The sequence below is a fragment of the Balearica regulorum genome, chromosome 1, assembly GCF_011004875.1.
Source record: "Balearica regulorum gibbericeps isolate bBalReg1 chromosome 1, bBalReg1.pri, whole genome shotgun sequence".
Taxonomy (NCBI): Eukaryota; Metazoa; Chordata; class Aves; order Gruiformes; family Gruidae; genus Balearica; species Balearica regulorum.
In genome coordinates, this window is record NC_046184.1 from 131,642,060 (window position 1) to 131,657,643 (window position 15,584).

A 15,584-nucleotide genomic window follows, 5' to 3' on the forward strand; every position below is an offset into this window, starting at 1 on the left:
GCTGCCCAGGATGTCCCACCGATGTATCTTCTTAGGCACAGTGCATGAAACTCTACTTGTTCCTAGTCACGGGACTCCTTAAACCCATCTGTCCTATTTTGTGAAAGCACTGCCACCTTGAATTTCATTTCTGCGACTGGTACATGGGGTGGGAGGAACTGCTCTCAGTTTCTCTTATTATTCTCTTACTGGTTCCTAATTTTTTTACTGGGAAAAAAAAAGAAAAAAGTCTGAGACTTGGTACCTCAGCACAAGCAGACATTTCATATGTCTTTCAGTGACTAGCTCTCACTGACATCAAGGGGAGCTTTCCTGAAATCCTTTGCAGGGACTGGAAATCTCTCTGAGCTGCAAAATGCCAGCACCAGCTCCTGCTTCAGCCTTTGGCAAGTTTCTGCAGTGGGTTAAGGTAAAAAGCCAAGTTTCAGAGACTGGAGCATGAGGCTATTGTGTTCCTCTGGGATACCGCTCACTAGACTGTGTGGGACTAAGCACGGAATGCCAGATGTTGCAAACCTGAACAAGGGCTTACGTCATGGAGCAAAGTGCCAGGGAATACGTGTGAGTGTGCACACGCTTAAGAAACACTGTGAGATCTTTTCAAGGTGACACAAGTCACGCATAGAAGATTGCTGCATCTTGTAAACACTCCTGGGAGGGGGAAATCAATGCAGCAAACAAATGGTCCCCACCCTTCAATTGCCCCAAAAGGACAGCCATTGGTTTATTGAAATTTAAGACTAAGACTGTTATAGTTGTCCATCCGATATAGAAGGTACTCCAAAATTCTGATGATGAGGTAGCAACAAAAAAATCCTAAAACACATGTCAGCAGGAATTAGAATACTTAGAGTGCAGGAAAAAGACAGAAAACTTGTAGAAGCAAGAGAACGAAGAGGTGAAGAATGATGCAGAACGAAATGGGGTTGAACAGTGGGAAGACAGTCTAAGTGATTTCTTCCTGCTCCAAATACCTTTTCAAACTCAAACACAGACATCAATGCTTTTCTGTCCATATTCCTGAAGAAATCTTAAGGAGCCTGCACAGTGGAAAGCTCCCTTGCATGCTCTTGCAGGTGGAAGGTGGGTCAATGCTGCTCTGGCCAGCCCCGTGGCACGTGGAGCCAGCAGCAGAGCTCCCGGCCCAGCACTGTCCGGGCGGGTGACAGCACCAGAGATCCCCATGGACACTACTGCTCTCCAAAGGCTTTTTTAGGGAGCGTGGAGAAAAGGTGCAGGTTTTTCTGCAGCGAAGTCGGCAGGATCTAGAGCCAGTCACACTCTGTAGAGAGCTAGTATCTGCTTCTCTTAAATGCTGAACCCTTAGTCACTCCTGTTACTTTATCAGAAACCAAAGTCGTCTTTGAAAATGACCGAACCACCATCAAAAATACTTTTAAAAAATAAAGCAAAAAATGAAGCAAGCTTTCCTGGGACAAAACCCAGAAATAGTCTCCCAGGAAGATCCTAGAAGTGTTCTTTGGCATTAAGTGGTGAAATCCATGGAAGCACAGAGAGCGCAGACAGCAGTGGGGCTGGAGGGGAGGGGGGTGATAGTACCATGATGCACAGCTGCCTCCTATTACCTCCCACTAGCAGAAGACAAACCTGAAAAGGCCCAACTTGTCCTTCACGACTGAATCACAGAAACGCAACGCACTGTGCCATAGCCATCGGCCTGCTCTCTGTGTGCATGCTGCCTCTGAACACCACAGTAAGAAGGATGTTTGGTGCCACAGGTCTGAATGTTTGCCATTTTCATAGCCTCACGAGCAAACACACGGACAAACACAAATACCCCACAAGAGAATCCTCTTCAATTACAAAGCAAGAGACCATTACAGGACGGTGTCAATATGGAACATCTAAATGATTTACACAAAAGCCATTTTAATTAGGGAAATAAAACAATCCATTAAAGATTAGCAGGGCAATGTTAATGTGATATAACAAGACAAAAAAAAAATCAACTGAACACACAACAAAGTCAGATCCTAACGGATAAACATAGGAAAGGACAACCCATATTTTCAGTTTACCATCTAGGCATTACAGCAGAGCTGACACACAGAACTATATACAGCACCAGTAAAATCTTGCAATAGCTATTTAAGGCATAAAGTAGTGATTAACAGAGAGCAGATTCTTAGTTGTTGCAAATCTGTGTAGCTTTAGAGAAAGTCAACAGAACTATGTTAAACTGTAGCGGCTGAGGACAGCATCTGAAAAAAGCATGGAGCTCCTAATTTGTAGTGTGGCTATTTGAAAACAATTCTGCAAAATAAGTTGGAAGAAACAGGACTGCATTTTACTGTTTGATTTAAACTCAAGAGGTTTTAAAAGTGGGAATGTAAAAACAAAAAGCTGAGAAAACAAAGTTTTGGCATTGACATTTGACTTGTACAGCAACAACTGCAAAGGAGGGGCATTCCTTGTCCCACACAAAAAGCAATAGGAATGATTAAGCTTTAGAACACATACATGTACACACAAGACCACACATAATCATCCAAGAGCTCAGAACTATGTCAGGATCACAAATGTATAAGGCAAATAAATACATTTAAAAGGTTCATATAATACCACGTCAGGGAAGGTTCAAGGTAAGGTTAAAACATTTCTAAAAGGGAGAGGATTCCCATTCTCCAGCCAGTTGCAATGTTTCATTTCCCCAGAGCAAGGGAGGTGAGGGAGGCAATGATGTAGCACACACAAGGGCACCCATCCTATTAGCAGACTTAGCAGTTATAAGCAAATCTCTCGGCTCAGAAACCGGGATTTTGCACTTAAGAACACCACTTGCACGAAATCCCTCCTGCCTTTTACTGGTAAGGGCACTGGAAAAAGCCAGCGTTGCAAACAGAACATTGCAGCCATAGCAACAAGCACTTCAACACTTAAACTCTTCAACAGACTAAACAGTATTTTCTTTCTGGTTTTATAATTTCATGGTCAATAATTCAGCATGAGCACTTTACTTGTCTAGCTGGTCATTAATGTCTCCAAAACAATGTCCTGTTAAAGCTCCAACCAAGAAAACCTCCTCATCCAAGCTAAAATAAAAATATGTGTATACAGGGAGACCATTTCAAAAATTAAACTTCTTTCTCCCTTTTTGGAAATTGGTATAGAAAGATGGAGAAGAGCCCAAGTTCTGGCCCGTTAAACCAAGCACTAGCCGTTTATTAGTATTGTATGCTATAAAATGTTACAACCAGGAACCCAAAAGCCTTAAAATTGAGATTTAAAACACCTAACGACTTAGGCCTTGCACAGTATCTCTGAGTAATGCCCAAACAGACCAGGAATTCCAGTGGGAAGTCTCCTTGGCCCTTTTCATTGACTGTGAGGAATTTTTTAAAAAATATTTTTTATTACTATCAGTAAAAACCCATTTGAAAACCAAAATTGAAGACTAAAAATAGGGTAAAACATTCTGCATGGTTGATGAAATTTAACCCTGTTAATTAGACAGCTTCATTTCACAGTCAGTAAGAGTCTAATAGTACCCTAATAAATGTATGGGGTTTTTTGGAAAGTGTCATGCATGAATGCAACTGAAATCGTGCCTTTTTAAACTTTTAATGGCATCAAATTTAATATCTGCAAAAGAAATCACTGTTTTCTCAACGGCAGGAATTTGAAATGTTTAGGACCTATTGACTAAAGCATAAGGGCAATGGAAAACTGTTGATGTTTCCCAAGTAGATTAATAAAGTCCACATTAATTTTAATGCTCAACAAAGCTGCTAACCTTAATGAATTAATTAACTTAGGTAAGTAGTTAATTATCCAAAGCTTTCATTGCCCTTTTTTATCTTTTTACCATTTTCATACTCCTTCACTGCAGTGAAAAAACTGAATTTGAAGAAACCAGGTAGCACAGAGCCTTTGAGAGCTTCAGGGGTCATCCTGCCTTCCTTGCCGCTACAGGTAACTTAAGGGCAGCATAACCCCGCAATTCCTGGATGCAGGCTACGTTGACTGACCCTACAGCTTGGGTGTGAACTCAACTTTGCTAGCAACACATGCTGAGAAGCTCCATAAATGACAGTGAAGGACAGAGCATGAAACAGACACAGAAATGTGTTTACATGTTCAGGAGGGGCAGGGACCTTCTCCAATCCCTGTTTATTTGGATTATTTTTGACAAGTACCACTAATATCTATGGAGTTAATGTGCCAAATAAGAGACAGTTACTCAGTGTTGTGATTTTTAATTAAGCTCCGCTGGTCACATAGTTTTTCTCTACGATTTTTTTGTTTGTTTGTTTGAAATGTTTTTTTAACTTCTCTCTCTATAAATCAGAAGGTGAGGAACTGGGGAAAATACACTCTCTTTTTCAACTTCTTACAGATTCTGGGCTGCCCGCCTGGATACTGCACAATCACAGCCCAACCCTGCACTCCAGCATTACTGAGAGTTTTTTACAACCCAGATGGGGCTGGCTGGAAATTTTACTAACTACGTCCTGAGACACATATGTGTCAGTGGGGGCAGGATACTGTGCAAGTGGAACTGTGAATAAAGCATGGAAGCAAAATTCATTTATAACTAAGAATTACTAGTAGGAGGTGATTGGTGACCAGCCTATGGGGAAGCGTCTGGTGATCACAAGAGGTCATGCAGCACGCTGATTATTAAGCCTTATACAGAAGGCAGATCAAAGAAGTGTGTGACAAAGGGGACCTGGTAAAACATGGGGGATGTTGAAAGACTGTTGGGGTTTTTTGATAGGAAAAAGGAAAAACAATCTCTATGTTACATGAACAGGACTCTTGAAAAGCCACAGAAATGTCCCATACTTACTTTTATCTTCCTGGTTTTCTTCTGCTGCTTTGCCTTCCTCCTCCTCCTCCTCCTCCTCCACCTCCTTCTGCTGTGCTTCTTCGTGGTGATCGGCAGCACCGACTGAAAGGCTCTGGCAGCAGTGGTTGAAGCCGCTATCCCGAGGCAGCGTGAAACTTCGGGGCTTTCCCCCATTCCCATTCAGCACTTGCATCCGCTCACCCTCCACAAGGGGGAAGGGGCCGTAGTGGTCTTGCAGGTGGCACTTCTGGGTGGGCAAGGTCGACTGCCGCCGGTGCTCGGGGGAGACCACGGCCGCCTCGGAGAACACAGAGTCCTCCAGCGGCAGCGTCTGCAGGTAGTGGAGTCCTGAGCTCGTCAGCGGCGTCTCTATGAGGTCCTGCCAGGAGCGCCGCTGGCTCGCCGTCTTGCGCACCGGCGAGTCGGTGGCGCTCCCCGCCGCCTCCGGGCGAAACTCCTCGTGCGACGACTGCGACTGGGAGGTCTCCGTGGACGAGAGTCGGCTGTGTTTTGGCTCCACATAAGGGCTCGCACAGCTCATCTACAATGTCAGCAATGGAGCAATCTTCAGATCAATGTAGACCGAGACCCTACTGCTAGTAAAAATCACGTACTTTTCATTGCCACTGATGGCATCCAGTTTAGCAACCAAGGCACAAACTTAACTGATTAACCTGCCCTGATCCTACCTTTAAGGCAGGTACACATCTACACATGTCGCACCTGGGGGCTAAATACTGATACCTAGTCGTAGTAAGTATCCTCATTATGTCCCTTAGTCTATAAAATAAGCCAACACAACTATTTGCAGAAAACTTTGCAGAATATAGCACCACGGAAGACATAGAAGAGATGTGCCTGGTCCATTAAAAATCTTAAAAATGCCATCCAAATGCCTGTTGTCACCCTATCTTGCTAAAAACTTCTTCGGCAGTGTCTGTGCAGTGCTTCAGTACAGTTCAAAGATCTATGATTTTGGAAGATAAAGTATTGCATTCAAATTTAACTTCATGAACACTCTCCCCAGACCTTCACAATTTTTCAATCCGAATTTTTGCCTTTTAAGAACTATATTCAAGTAAGATATATTAGTTAACATTGCCTGAGTATACGGACATGAAAATTAAAATTGACAGTGCAGAATAAATTAGAAGTCCGTACTCTGGTTTTATATCAGCAGCTGTTTCAAGAAGAAAATAAAAACCAAATCCCCTTTTGTTCTAATTTATGGAGAAACCTACTTTTTCCCAACAACAGAACAACTGGTATCACTGTTTGGGATGTAAGAGAGAACATTTTTATGTTGGCATTTCTGTGGAAATTCAAGTGTAATTTGTTACTGTAAAGCTTCACAGCACAACTGTTGTACCTTAGAGAAGAGTCTGTGTTGTTACTGAGGTAACAACATTTTGTTAGAGAAGACGATAAGGGAACGGTTAGGGATTGCATAGATGAGTAGGGGTCCATCACGAACCAAGAACAGGAAGAAAGAATTTTGTAACTTAATCCATTTTGTACAGCACTTGGGATTATAAATCCGCGTTCTCTTCACACCAGTGTAAATAGCAATGATGGCTGTTGAAGTTAGCGATGCATGTTACTTAAGAAATGCTTTAAGTACTGACTCAAAAAACATACTGGAGAGTGCCCTAATGTGTGCGTGCACGTGCTTTTAGCAGAAGAGTAGTTAACAGTGACACTTTATGTAGTCTTTCCTGTAGACAGTTGCTGGTGACTTACCGATGGAGGCCGTGGGTATGTGTCGTACGGGGGTGGTGGGCTGTCTTGTTTGGGTGTCGATGGAGTGTCGGCTTCCTCCTTATCGCTCTCGCTCCAGTAATCTACAAGTTACATACAGATCAGATGAAAAACTACCAACATGTTTTCATACTCAGAGACTCACTTTCACAAAAGCAGCCGGAAACTCCATCCTTAGTACTACTGAGAGTTAAACACCAGTCAATGCTGACTCTGTAAATGATAGCTGCTGTAATTTGGAATTGCTTAATCTAAAGAGGGAAAATTCAAAACTTTATGGGTTGTACTAAGTCTAATGCCCCATTGCAGAGCTATTAAACAACAATCTGCAAAAAAGCCACAGATTTAACTCTTGTACACACCTTATAAATACAACATACATACAGGATACGCCTAATACAAGCATCAGATTTCCAAATATTTATGTAGCCCTCAAAATAATTATGATTGGACAGATATTGACTGAAAAATACTGAAAGAATTTTTTGAATGGAAAAGATAAAAAATATAACTTGCAAAAGTCTTGTTGATTGCAAATAACATTAACAAATATAATTAACACCAAGTGGCAAATGAAACAAGTAGTGGTTATTGCTCACATGACTAATACATGTTATTTCTCTACCCGTTTTCTGTTCTATACTACCAGTTACCCAAGCTTTTCAATTCAATTTCTAATAACAAACAGCTGCATTTAAATAAGACAGAAAAACTTTATATCATATACCTGCTTCATAAACCAGCTGCTGCCCTGTAATCCATGCAAGAACATAAAGGTGTAATGGTAAGGAAAAATATGATAATGATATTTAAGCATAGAGTTCCAAAAGATGGATGAGAAAATAAAAAGGACACAGAGCTTGTGGGCGAAATTTAATGGGATATGAGGTTTCATTTTGTCAGAAAATCAAGTCTTGGCCAAGCACATTCCATATGTTTAGTAGCTTGGTCAAAGGTAAAAAAAAAAACACATGGAAGAATGTACCACATGGGAATTTGTATTTATTCTGTAGCAAATATTTTTGAAGCAGAACAGCATCTCACTACATGGACACCAGACCTTAATATTCCTTATAAAATAAAACTACTTAACTACTGACTCAGCTCAAGATGGATAACTTTAATGTTTCTACACATTGTAAGACCTATGCAAACATTTCTGTTGTCACTTTGTTTCTGACTCTATTACCTTCAAGTATTCGGGTAAATCATTGTACAACCAGATGCTTCAGCTCAGACTATTCACAGACTAATCACAGGCAATTTTCACTTTGCCTTGTAAGTGTTCAATGAACTGCATGACTTACTACTTTCTCTTTATGAGGAGAAAAAGATTGATTGTTGCTTCATAAATGATCTAAACTAAAAATCCAAGTTGGCACAACATGTAATTTTGACTTTAATGATTTTTTGTAACCATGATGATTATTGTATTGTATGATTAATGATCTACCGTACCTAATCTTATTCAAGATTTAAATCAAAATCTTACCTTAAAATGACACCATCTTGAAACAGCTGTCCCTAAAATTCTGTATAGTTTTAGACTGTAGCAATGGTGGGGGCAGCCTTATTTATCTATTCATTTTTTCTAAGCAGTAACAATTCTGTTTTAACTCTGGGTCTCTTGATTTGCTTCCTGCAAGCTTATATATGAGAGATTCTCTTCAAATGGTATAATAAATAGTATAAATAAAGTTTTCATGACTATGAAATAAAAAATTCCAAAAAATTTTGTCTCTAGAGATGTGCAGATAATGAATTTTTGGTGAACGAAAGACTAAATCAGAGAAAACTGGTTTTTATGTCACTCCTAGTTTTAAGAAAACTTGTTTCCAGCAGCTCAAAACACCTGAAAATATTGGCATATAAGCATGTTTGTTCCTATTACAGCCAAGCCTAATGGCAGGACGAGTGGTGAGAGACCTGTCAGATTTACATCACTCAGTGAGATTTCTGCAGACTTGGAGCTCAGCTGTTTATTCTGAAAGTAAAATTTAGCAGCCTCAGTGCAGGTTCCAATTTTGGCTGAAAATACAAAGACGTTCTTGCTGTCAAGTCCACATACAATAAAACACTGTACGATCACGCTTTTGCACATCTTACATCAGACAGGGAGTTCTGTTGGCAACCTATGGCTTGTCTAGAAACATTTTTCAGTCACAGGGGTCAATTTCCAGATGAAATGTATGAAGATAGCCTCCTACCAATTTTTAAAAATGTTCTGCTTTTGCCAACTGACTCATTAGAGTCCATCTAAAATGTCTACAGTGGTGTCGAACAGTTGCTCTATTTCTCTCTGCAGATTTTGTCCAATTCTGTGACGGACAAGCTCAATGCATCGGGCATATCTGCAAAGCTTTCTGAATGAGCAAGAGACTGCATATCTTATACATAAACTAATACTGACGTGCCATTTGCCAATTAAATATTTTCTATTTCTATAAGCAAGTATTTTTTCCTCTGGTTTTATATGACTGGAAAGTATATAAATTCTCCATCCAAGGAAGTCCCTTGCCATATTGCTAACATTCGTTGTATTTAATATGGAAAGTTGATGGTATTTTTATAAAACTGTTCTGTACAGAATGTGACATTTTATTCAGCAGTACACCCACAATTCGGTGATTCGTGCATCTCTGAAGTACTTGAAACATATTTATGCACTTTAGATTCAGAACCGTTCAACTCTTAATTGAAACAGGTTTGACAACTACTGTTGAATTGTTTCAGAGGTATTATAAAGCTTTGCTGCAAAGGGCTGAACTGAACAGAAATAAAAGACCTTTTGTAAAATCAAATATGTAGATGACAATTGGTACAGTCACTGAATATGGAAAATTCCAGATTCACAGGTTTTATAATTGCAAAAATGCTTGAAGTGATAGAGAAGTTTTACTTTGCTAACTTGATGCCTCTGCTAATTAGGGACACTACTCAGCTGTTTAATAGCCCTTGTACTGGGAGCCAAGGATAATCACCAGAGGCATAAAAACACTGTATAGCAGAGCGAGGGGGGAATGCGATACTGATTCCCACACTAAACACAACTGAGCAACGCAAAGAGGATATAGTTTTACCTACCTGTATATGATAAATCAATTTGAGTGAATGGCATTAGAACAGTAATAAAGAGCTTCGTCAGTGCCTGGGATATAATTTCCATAGTAAGTGGGGTCTCATTGATTACCTTCAACAGGGAGACGTTTTAATAATAGGTAACAGGAGGCCTGAATGCACATGATCTCATGGCTAGGAGATGGATCATCTGCTATTTTTTCACTCAGTGAATACTTAGTAGCAAAAATATTTCTCCACATCCATCTGGATTTTGAAAGGTGTATCATGTCTGCAATTGTGCACTTGGACAGTGTTAGCATAACTGTTCATACACCTTTTCCCTTACTGTCCCAAATGTTATTGTAATTCTAGTGCCAACCTGCTGTCAATAAAACTTCGAATTTGGCTTTGAATGCTAACACAGAGGATTTCCTAGAAGACTCCAAGATTCAGAGTTTCTTCACAGCCTCTTCAAGCAGTGACAGGTGGGAAAGAGGTCCCTCCAAACCAGGTATTGCAGCGCTGCCTGGGGAATACAGGTTCGTAAACTGATTTTGAACTCTGGTGAGGCACTGAGAACATGACTGGAGGAACAGTGAGCATGATGCTGCTATCCTGGACTGTGCGAATGGGGAGGGCCTGCTGTTACGAACGACATGATGTGCCAAGGACCATACCAGACTACATCAGGGTGTGGGTAACACTCCCAGGATAAGTAGCTACACTTACTGGAAGACATGATTAGAAATGAGGCAACAGCAGGTACAACCTAGTTATGTGCGAGAACGACAGAACGCCCAAAAACCTTCCCATGCACGCTGCTGCTGCTGAATTACAGTGGTATGCTGTGAGCCACTGCTTTCCAACCTCAGGCTGATCCCTCTAGGATGCTCTGTGGTGAGGCATTCAGGGTATGAGTCAAGGCAGCCACAGTTTTCTGATGCTGCCTTTTAATCTTCTACCATGACAGAATATCCTACTCCCTTGATGTTTCTACCTGGCTGCTGAAGTCTCATCGGGGGAAGTTTTTTGCACAATGTCTTCCAGGAAAATGGCACTGCAGCAACACTTTGCAGAGAGACAGACCATGCCCATCTTTTTCCTCGTGGTTTCAGACCAGAAGGTCAGGGCTAATGCTGCTGTCACATAGGTTGGTACAGAACCATGACTTTGGGGGGTAAGGAGGCCACCATGTGGCAAATTTTGAAGCCTAGTGATAGCTCTTTGAACACAAGTCTCCCTGAAAAATGGTTAAAAAAATAATCTTTGTGAAGAAAAGACTAGATTAAAGACATCGCTGCTGCAGCTCTGAGCTATAAGCTTTTTGGGCCAAAAGACAGAACCTTACTGATGAAGGCTGCAGAGCCACAGAATTAAAAAATGAGGTTTTGACTCAGTGAGCAGCAGGCAGACAGGCATCTGGATAAGCTCTAGATCATCATGACCACTGCAATTTTCTGGTGCCTGCTGCCAGATACATCTGTAGAAAAGAGCATGGAGCACTTCTGTGGATCCATGTCACTGGCAATTCTAGGAAACAACTTCCAAGAGGGCTTTAGCACACACCTCAATATAGCAAAGCCAGTAGAAACTGCAAAAAATTAAATGACCTTAAAATTAAAGTCTTTAGGGGAAATTCAATTATGTCAACAGGCTTTAGAAGAATGGTTTTGTTCCCGAGACCAATTTCATGCATTCCTGCCCCCTGTGAATTCAAACACTAAATGCAATGTTTAAACATTTTCTTTAATTTGCAGATTCTTAAGTTTCTTCTGATAGGGGACACAGACTCCTTGGTACCACATACTGGCGCTCACTGGCAGTACATTTGCTGCTTTTAGCTACCTTCTGCAGCCTTCTCGGAAATGAGACATTCTGTGGAGCAGAATCTGAAGGAGCTAATCAAAACCCCTGAGAGAGAAGGAATTCTCTAAAGCAACAACAGTGATACCCATATGTGAATTGCTTTCAGATGATGAGAACGAAGCCTGATACACAGCAGGGAAAAAAGAACAGATGAACTTGTAAGAGCTGACAGAAGAAAGCAAAATAACAACACATTACCTTGCTCTTGTTTGATCCTCTCTCTTTCTGCATAGCCAGCAGCAAGCATGTTAATTCTGTTTAGCCATCTGAAATAATATTAAAAAAAGCAGTGATACCAATCCAGCCTCTTAATTTTTGGGTGCATTTCTACAAAAACAAAGTTAGGAGCATCTGAAGGAGATTCAGGACAATGTTATTTTTCATATTAGACAGCTATTTTCTTTGATACTCTTACTAGGGAGTCTCCAAAGATCTCTGGTTTTGGTGTTGAACAAATTGTTTTCACAGCAAAGATTTTATTTCAAATGGAAAACTATGTATGATGTCAAACATCTGTAAAATAAAGGACTTGGAGATAATCAAAGAGCTATTAAGTCTGCTGCTCACAGATACGCCATCTCACCAATACTGTTGTTCTGATTTCTAAAGAATAAACACCACTTTTCAGAGACTCAAGCAGTATTTTAAGGCCTGAATTGGCAACTTAGCAGAGGAATAGAGCAGAAACCAGCAATAAAGAGAACAGGTTCACTCCCAAACAGACAGTGATGCTTAATTATGCCATTATGTGTTTTAGAGCTTACCTACAGTGCCAAGCACAAAGGGAAGGAAGCATATCAGAATTCACTTTTGTGTTCGTGTCAGAGAAGCAGGGGGAGAAAAGACAGTTGCCTCAATGCAATTCATATCTAAGGCTTTAACCTCAATTTAGACTTGAAAAAATGCTTCCATAAGCTGCACAAATTAAAAAAAACCCCAAACCCCAGCTACTGTTATTTGCTTCTAGCAGGGCTGTCATTGCCAAGTATACACTCAACTGCCTGTAGCGGTGGTCTGCTTCAACCTGCCCTCTTCCCCCATGGGCCTCAGTGTATTCATTATTCAAATGCTTACACTAAATCAGGTCCTCCATCAACAAGGCTTTAAACCACCATGACAACCTCCCGTGGTCGTCCATTCCATGGTAACTCTGGAATTACTTGCTTCAGTCATCCCATAGTCAGGATTTGACAGGCCTGCTTTGCCAACCTACCGGCTTGCAATTTTCCTGCTAGGGTATACAGAAGGACAACTGAAGTCAGGTTTGCATTTTCTTCAGGAATGTGAAACTCCTGTTTCAGAAAACCGTGCTTGATGGGTTTCATTTGCATACTGTATGCATGGAAATGGGACAGAGTATTGTCTCAGCAAGGGAAACACCTTTGTAATCACTCCTGCATTCCAGCCTTCAAGACATTTCAGCGCAGGTAAGCAGGTATCAGATCATAAAATACAGTTGCTCTCCTTGAAATTAACTCCTGTCTATGGCCTTCCACAAACAGTGACCACATGTATGATCTGTAAAACATGTTAGTGGTCCATAAATCATTGTACATTGGGAAGAAAGCTAGAGATTTCCTCCTAAAATAATTACAGAATACTTCATGTTAGCATACAATCAAAATTTCTGCCAGAAGAATAGGGAAATTGAAGAAGACACTTAAAATTTCAGTTGTAATTGTTAGGAAGTGCCATACACTTATAAAAATAACTGGCACATAGGAACATAAATCCAATAAATCATGACTCAGACAATGATTTTACATCTTCATAGCAGAAAGGTGACCCATCATAAAGCTATCTTTTAAGTTCACATTCCTGACAGGCAAGGGCTTGCTTTGGGGAGTAAAGCTCAGCTATCCTGACAGCTCTGCCAGCCCAAATGAGAGGCACTGAGGCAGGAACTTCATCCAAAGCACTCCGGCACCGTGCTGCCAAGGGACCAGCAAAGACCACAGACTTGTCTGTGTCCAAAGGGTAAAGCAGCACAAGACAACAAGTGCTTGCTCTGCCAAATGGCATGGCAGACAGTGGAGGTGGTCCTTTACTTGCCTCTCGCCTGTTTTGGATTTCACATTCCCATTCAGTTCACGGCTTACCACCCCCTGGTGCAGCCAGTAGGGAACAGCCACCTAGTGAACCCCTTTAGATAGGGCTGATGGCCACAAAGTATTAGGTGATACACTTATAAAGGTTCTCCTGTTGGAAAACTTCATTCTGTTCTAAATATGAGATTCATTCTATCCTAAATATGAGATAGCTTTTCATGTTAAGTGTGCGTGAGAGTGAGGTAACCAATTAAAATAACAAACACTTAACTGACAGTCAATTGATACTGCTTACAGCTATGGTAGATGATTGTTTCCAGAAAAATGTTATTTCCTGAAAAGTATAATCTAATGAGAACCCAGGAAATGTATACCAGTCTGGGATGGAGACAGCAGACTGACTTCACATTTAATGATTTTCTGCAGGTCATGATCTGTGTCATGGTTTGGAATATCACCTGCAATGCCTGCGGGGTGAATGAGAAGGTACTGATACAGTTGTGAGCCATTAACAAACACGGCTTTTGAGCAATTTGCTACTTTAGAAACTAAAAGAATGGTATTGTTGTCTTTATATTTTCTGATGTGTGGTTGCTAAAGGTTCTTCAGATATGGTTAGAATGGGTATGGTTAGAGAATTAATGTTATTTTAATAAAGCATGGCTAGAGCTATGATTCACTGAAGCTAGAACCATATGAGAAATCCAATGCACTGGGTTTGTATCACAGGGAAACGTAAAGATCTCCTACAGAACAGGAGTAAAACGTGCCTGCTTTACAATGCACCGGGGACAAATTTCCAAGCATACAGTTATACAAATATTCCCTACTATGAATATTAAAAGATATAAAGCCCTAGGACATGGGAAGATTTAAATCTTTCTTCCCTGCGGTGTGCTGTGTCCTTGTAGCCACTGTAACTTTTAGAGGGCAAGAGGTCGAGAAAATATTCCTTCCTTACAGCAAATGCAGCTTTCATTTTCTTGTGAGAATTATAAAATCTACTTGTTAGGTATGACAATAAATACAGTAGCAATGGTAGTTACAGCAGTCACTTAGGTTTTCTTTTTTTTTTTTCTTTTTAAGAATAGCACATACATTTCTTGCCAGTGTTTAATTAAAACAATTTTATGACACATAGAACAGGATTAAAAACCCCCAGTCTTTCTGTAGATCTGTAATTTCTGTAAAGAAGAATGCACAGTACTGGCACTCTCACAGAATAGTAGCAAAGATTTTTCTATCTTATTTCACGCTCCAGGTAGATGCAATGCTTTTAGTCAAAGTAGGGTGTCAAATTGTCCTTAATCATAAAGCTCGAGGATATGGGATGAACTTGCTATATGGGAATATGAATACCTTACAGTGTCTATAGGTACCCAACTGCAGTTTAACTGGAACGAAGAGGCCTGTGGATGAAGCGAGAGAATTTTTTGAGGCCTTCTTCGCTGAAATCTTCCAGAGGCATTCTCGTGCACTAATACTACAAGCTAACTTGTCATCTTTCCTTTTGATCATAGAGCTACACTAAGAAAAAACCTTTTATAAATGTCAATACTCAATGTCACAAAAGAGAAAGAGGACAGCTCAGTTACAGCAGGTCAAGGAAATTCTCCCAACAAATAGTCCACATGAAGTTTCTGACTGTATTTCCCTGCCTAGAAGATATAATTTTGGCAGTCGTATATGTCATCACTTAAAAAATGGACAGTTTGGAATAAAAAGGAAGAATAAGAGTATTGTACGTACTGAAGCCGGCCAACCCTAAAAAGAATGCATTTGCCTCTGAGCTGATGATCAGGATTTTTGAGTAAAGAACAAATAATCCATAAAACAGCAGGCACAGTTACCATGGAAAATCAAAATAAAGTTACATATAGTTATCATCAAGTAGAAATATATGGATTGCCTTCTACATTAGAATATTTTCTTGGAATGGGAGTAACGATGAATTTCCAAGGAAGATGTTTCTATGACCATACACTTATACTACCAAAACAGTACTTTGCATCAATAGAGGACATTTCGTCCTTCTTCTCACC

At 40.4% G+C, this 15,584-nt stretch overlaps 1 protein-coding gene across 8 annotated transcripts in view; it reads right to left on the reverse strand.

The window, feature by feature from the left end:
- Window positions 1–15,584, reverse strand: part of CNKSR2 (connector enhancer of kinase suppressor of Ras 2) — a 232,707-nt gene that overhangs the window by 41,404 nt on the left and 175,719 nt on the right. For all 8 annotated transcript variants that reach the window (XM_075775023.1, XM_075775019.1, XM_075775012.1 and 5 more), the window contains 3 exons: window positions 11,693–11,760; window positions 6,551–6,651; window positions 4,811–5,351 (listed from right to left, as the gene is read on the reverse strand). In XM_075775023.1, the coding sequence (XP_075631138.1) occupies window positions 4,811–5,351; window positions 6,551–6,651; window positions 11,693–11,760 (710 nt within the window). The remainder of the gene's footprint in view (window positions 1–4,810; window positions 5,352–6,550; window positions 6,652–11,692; window positions 11,761–15,584) is intronic.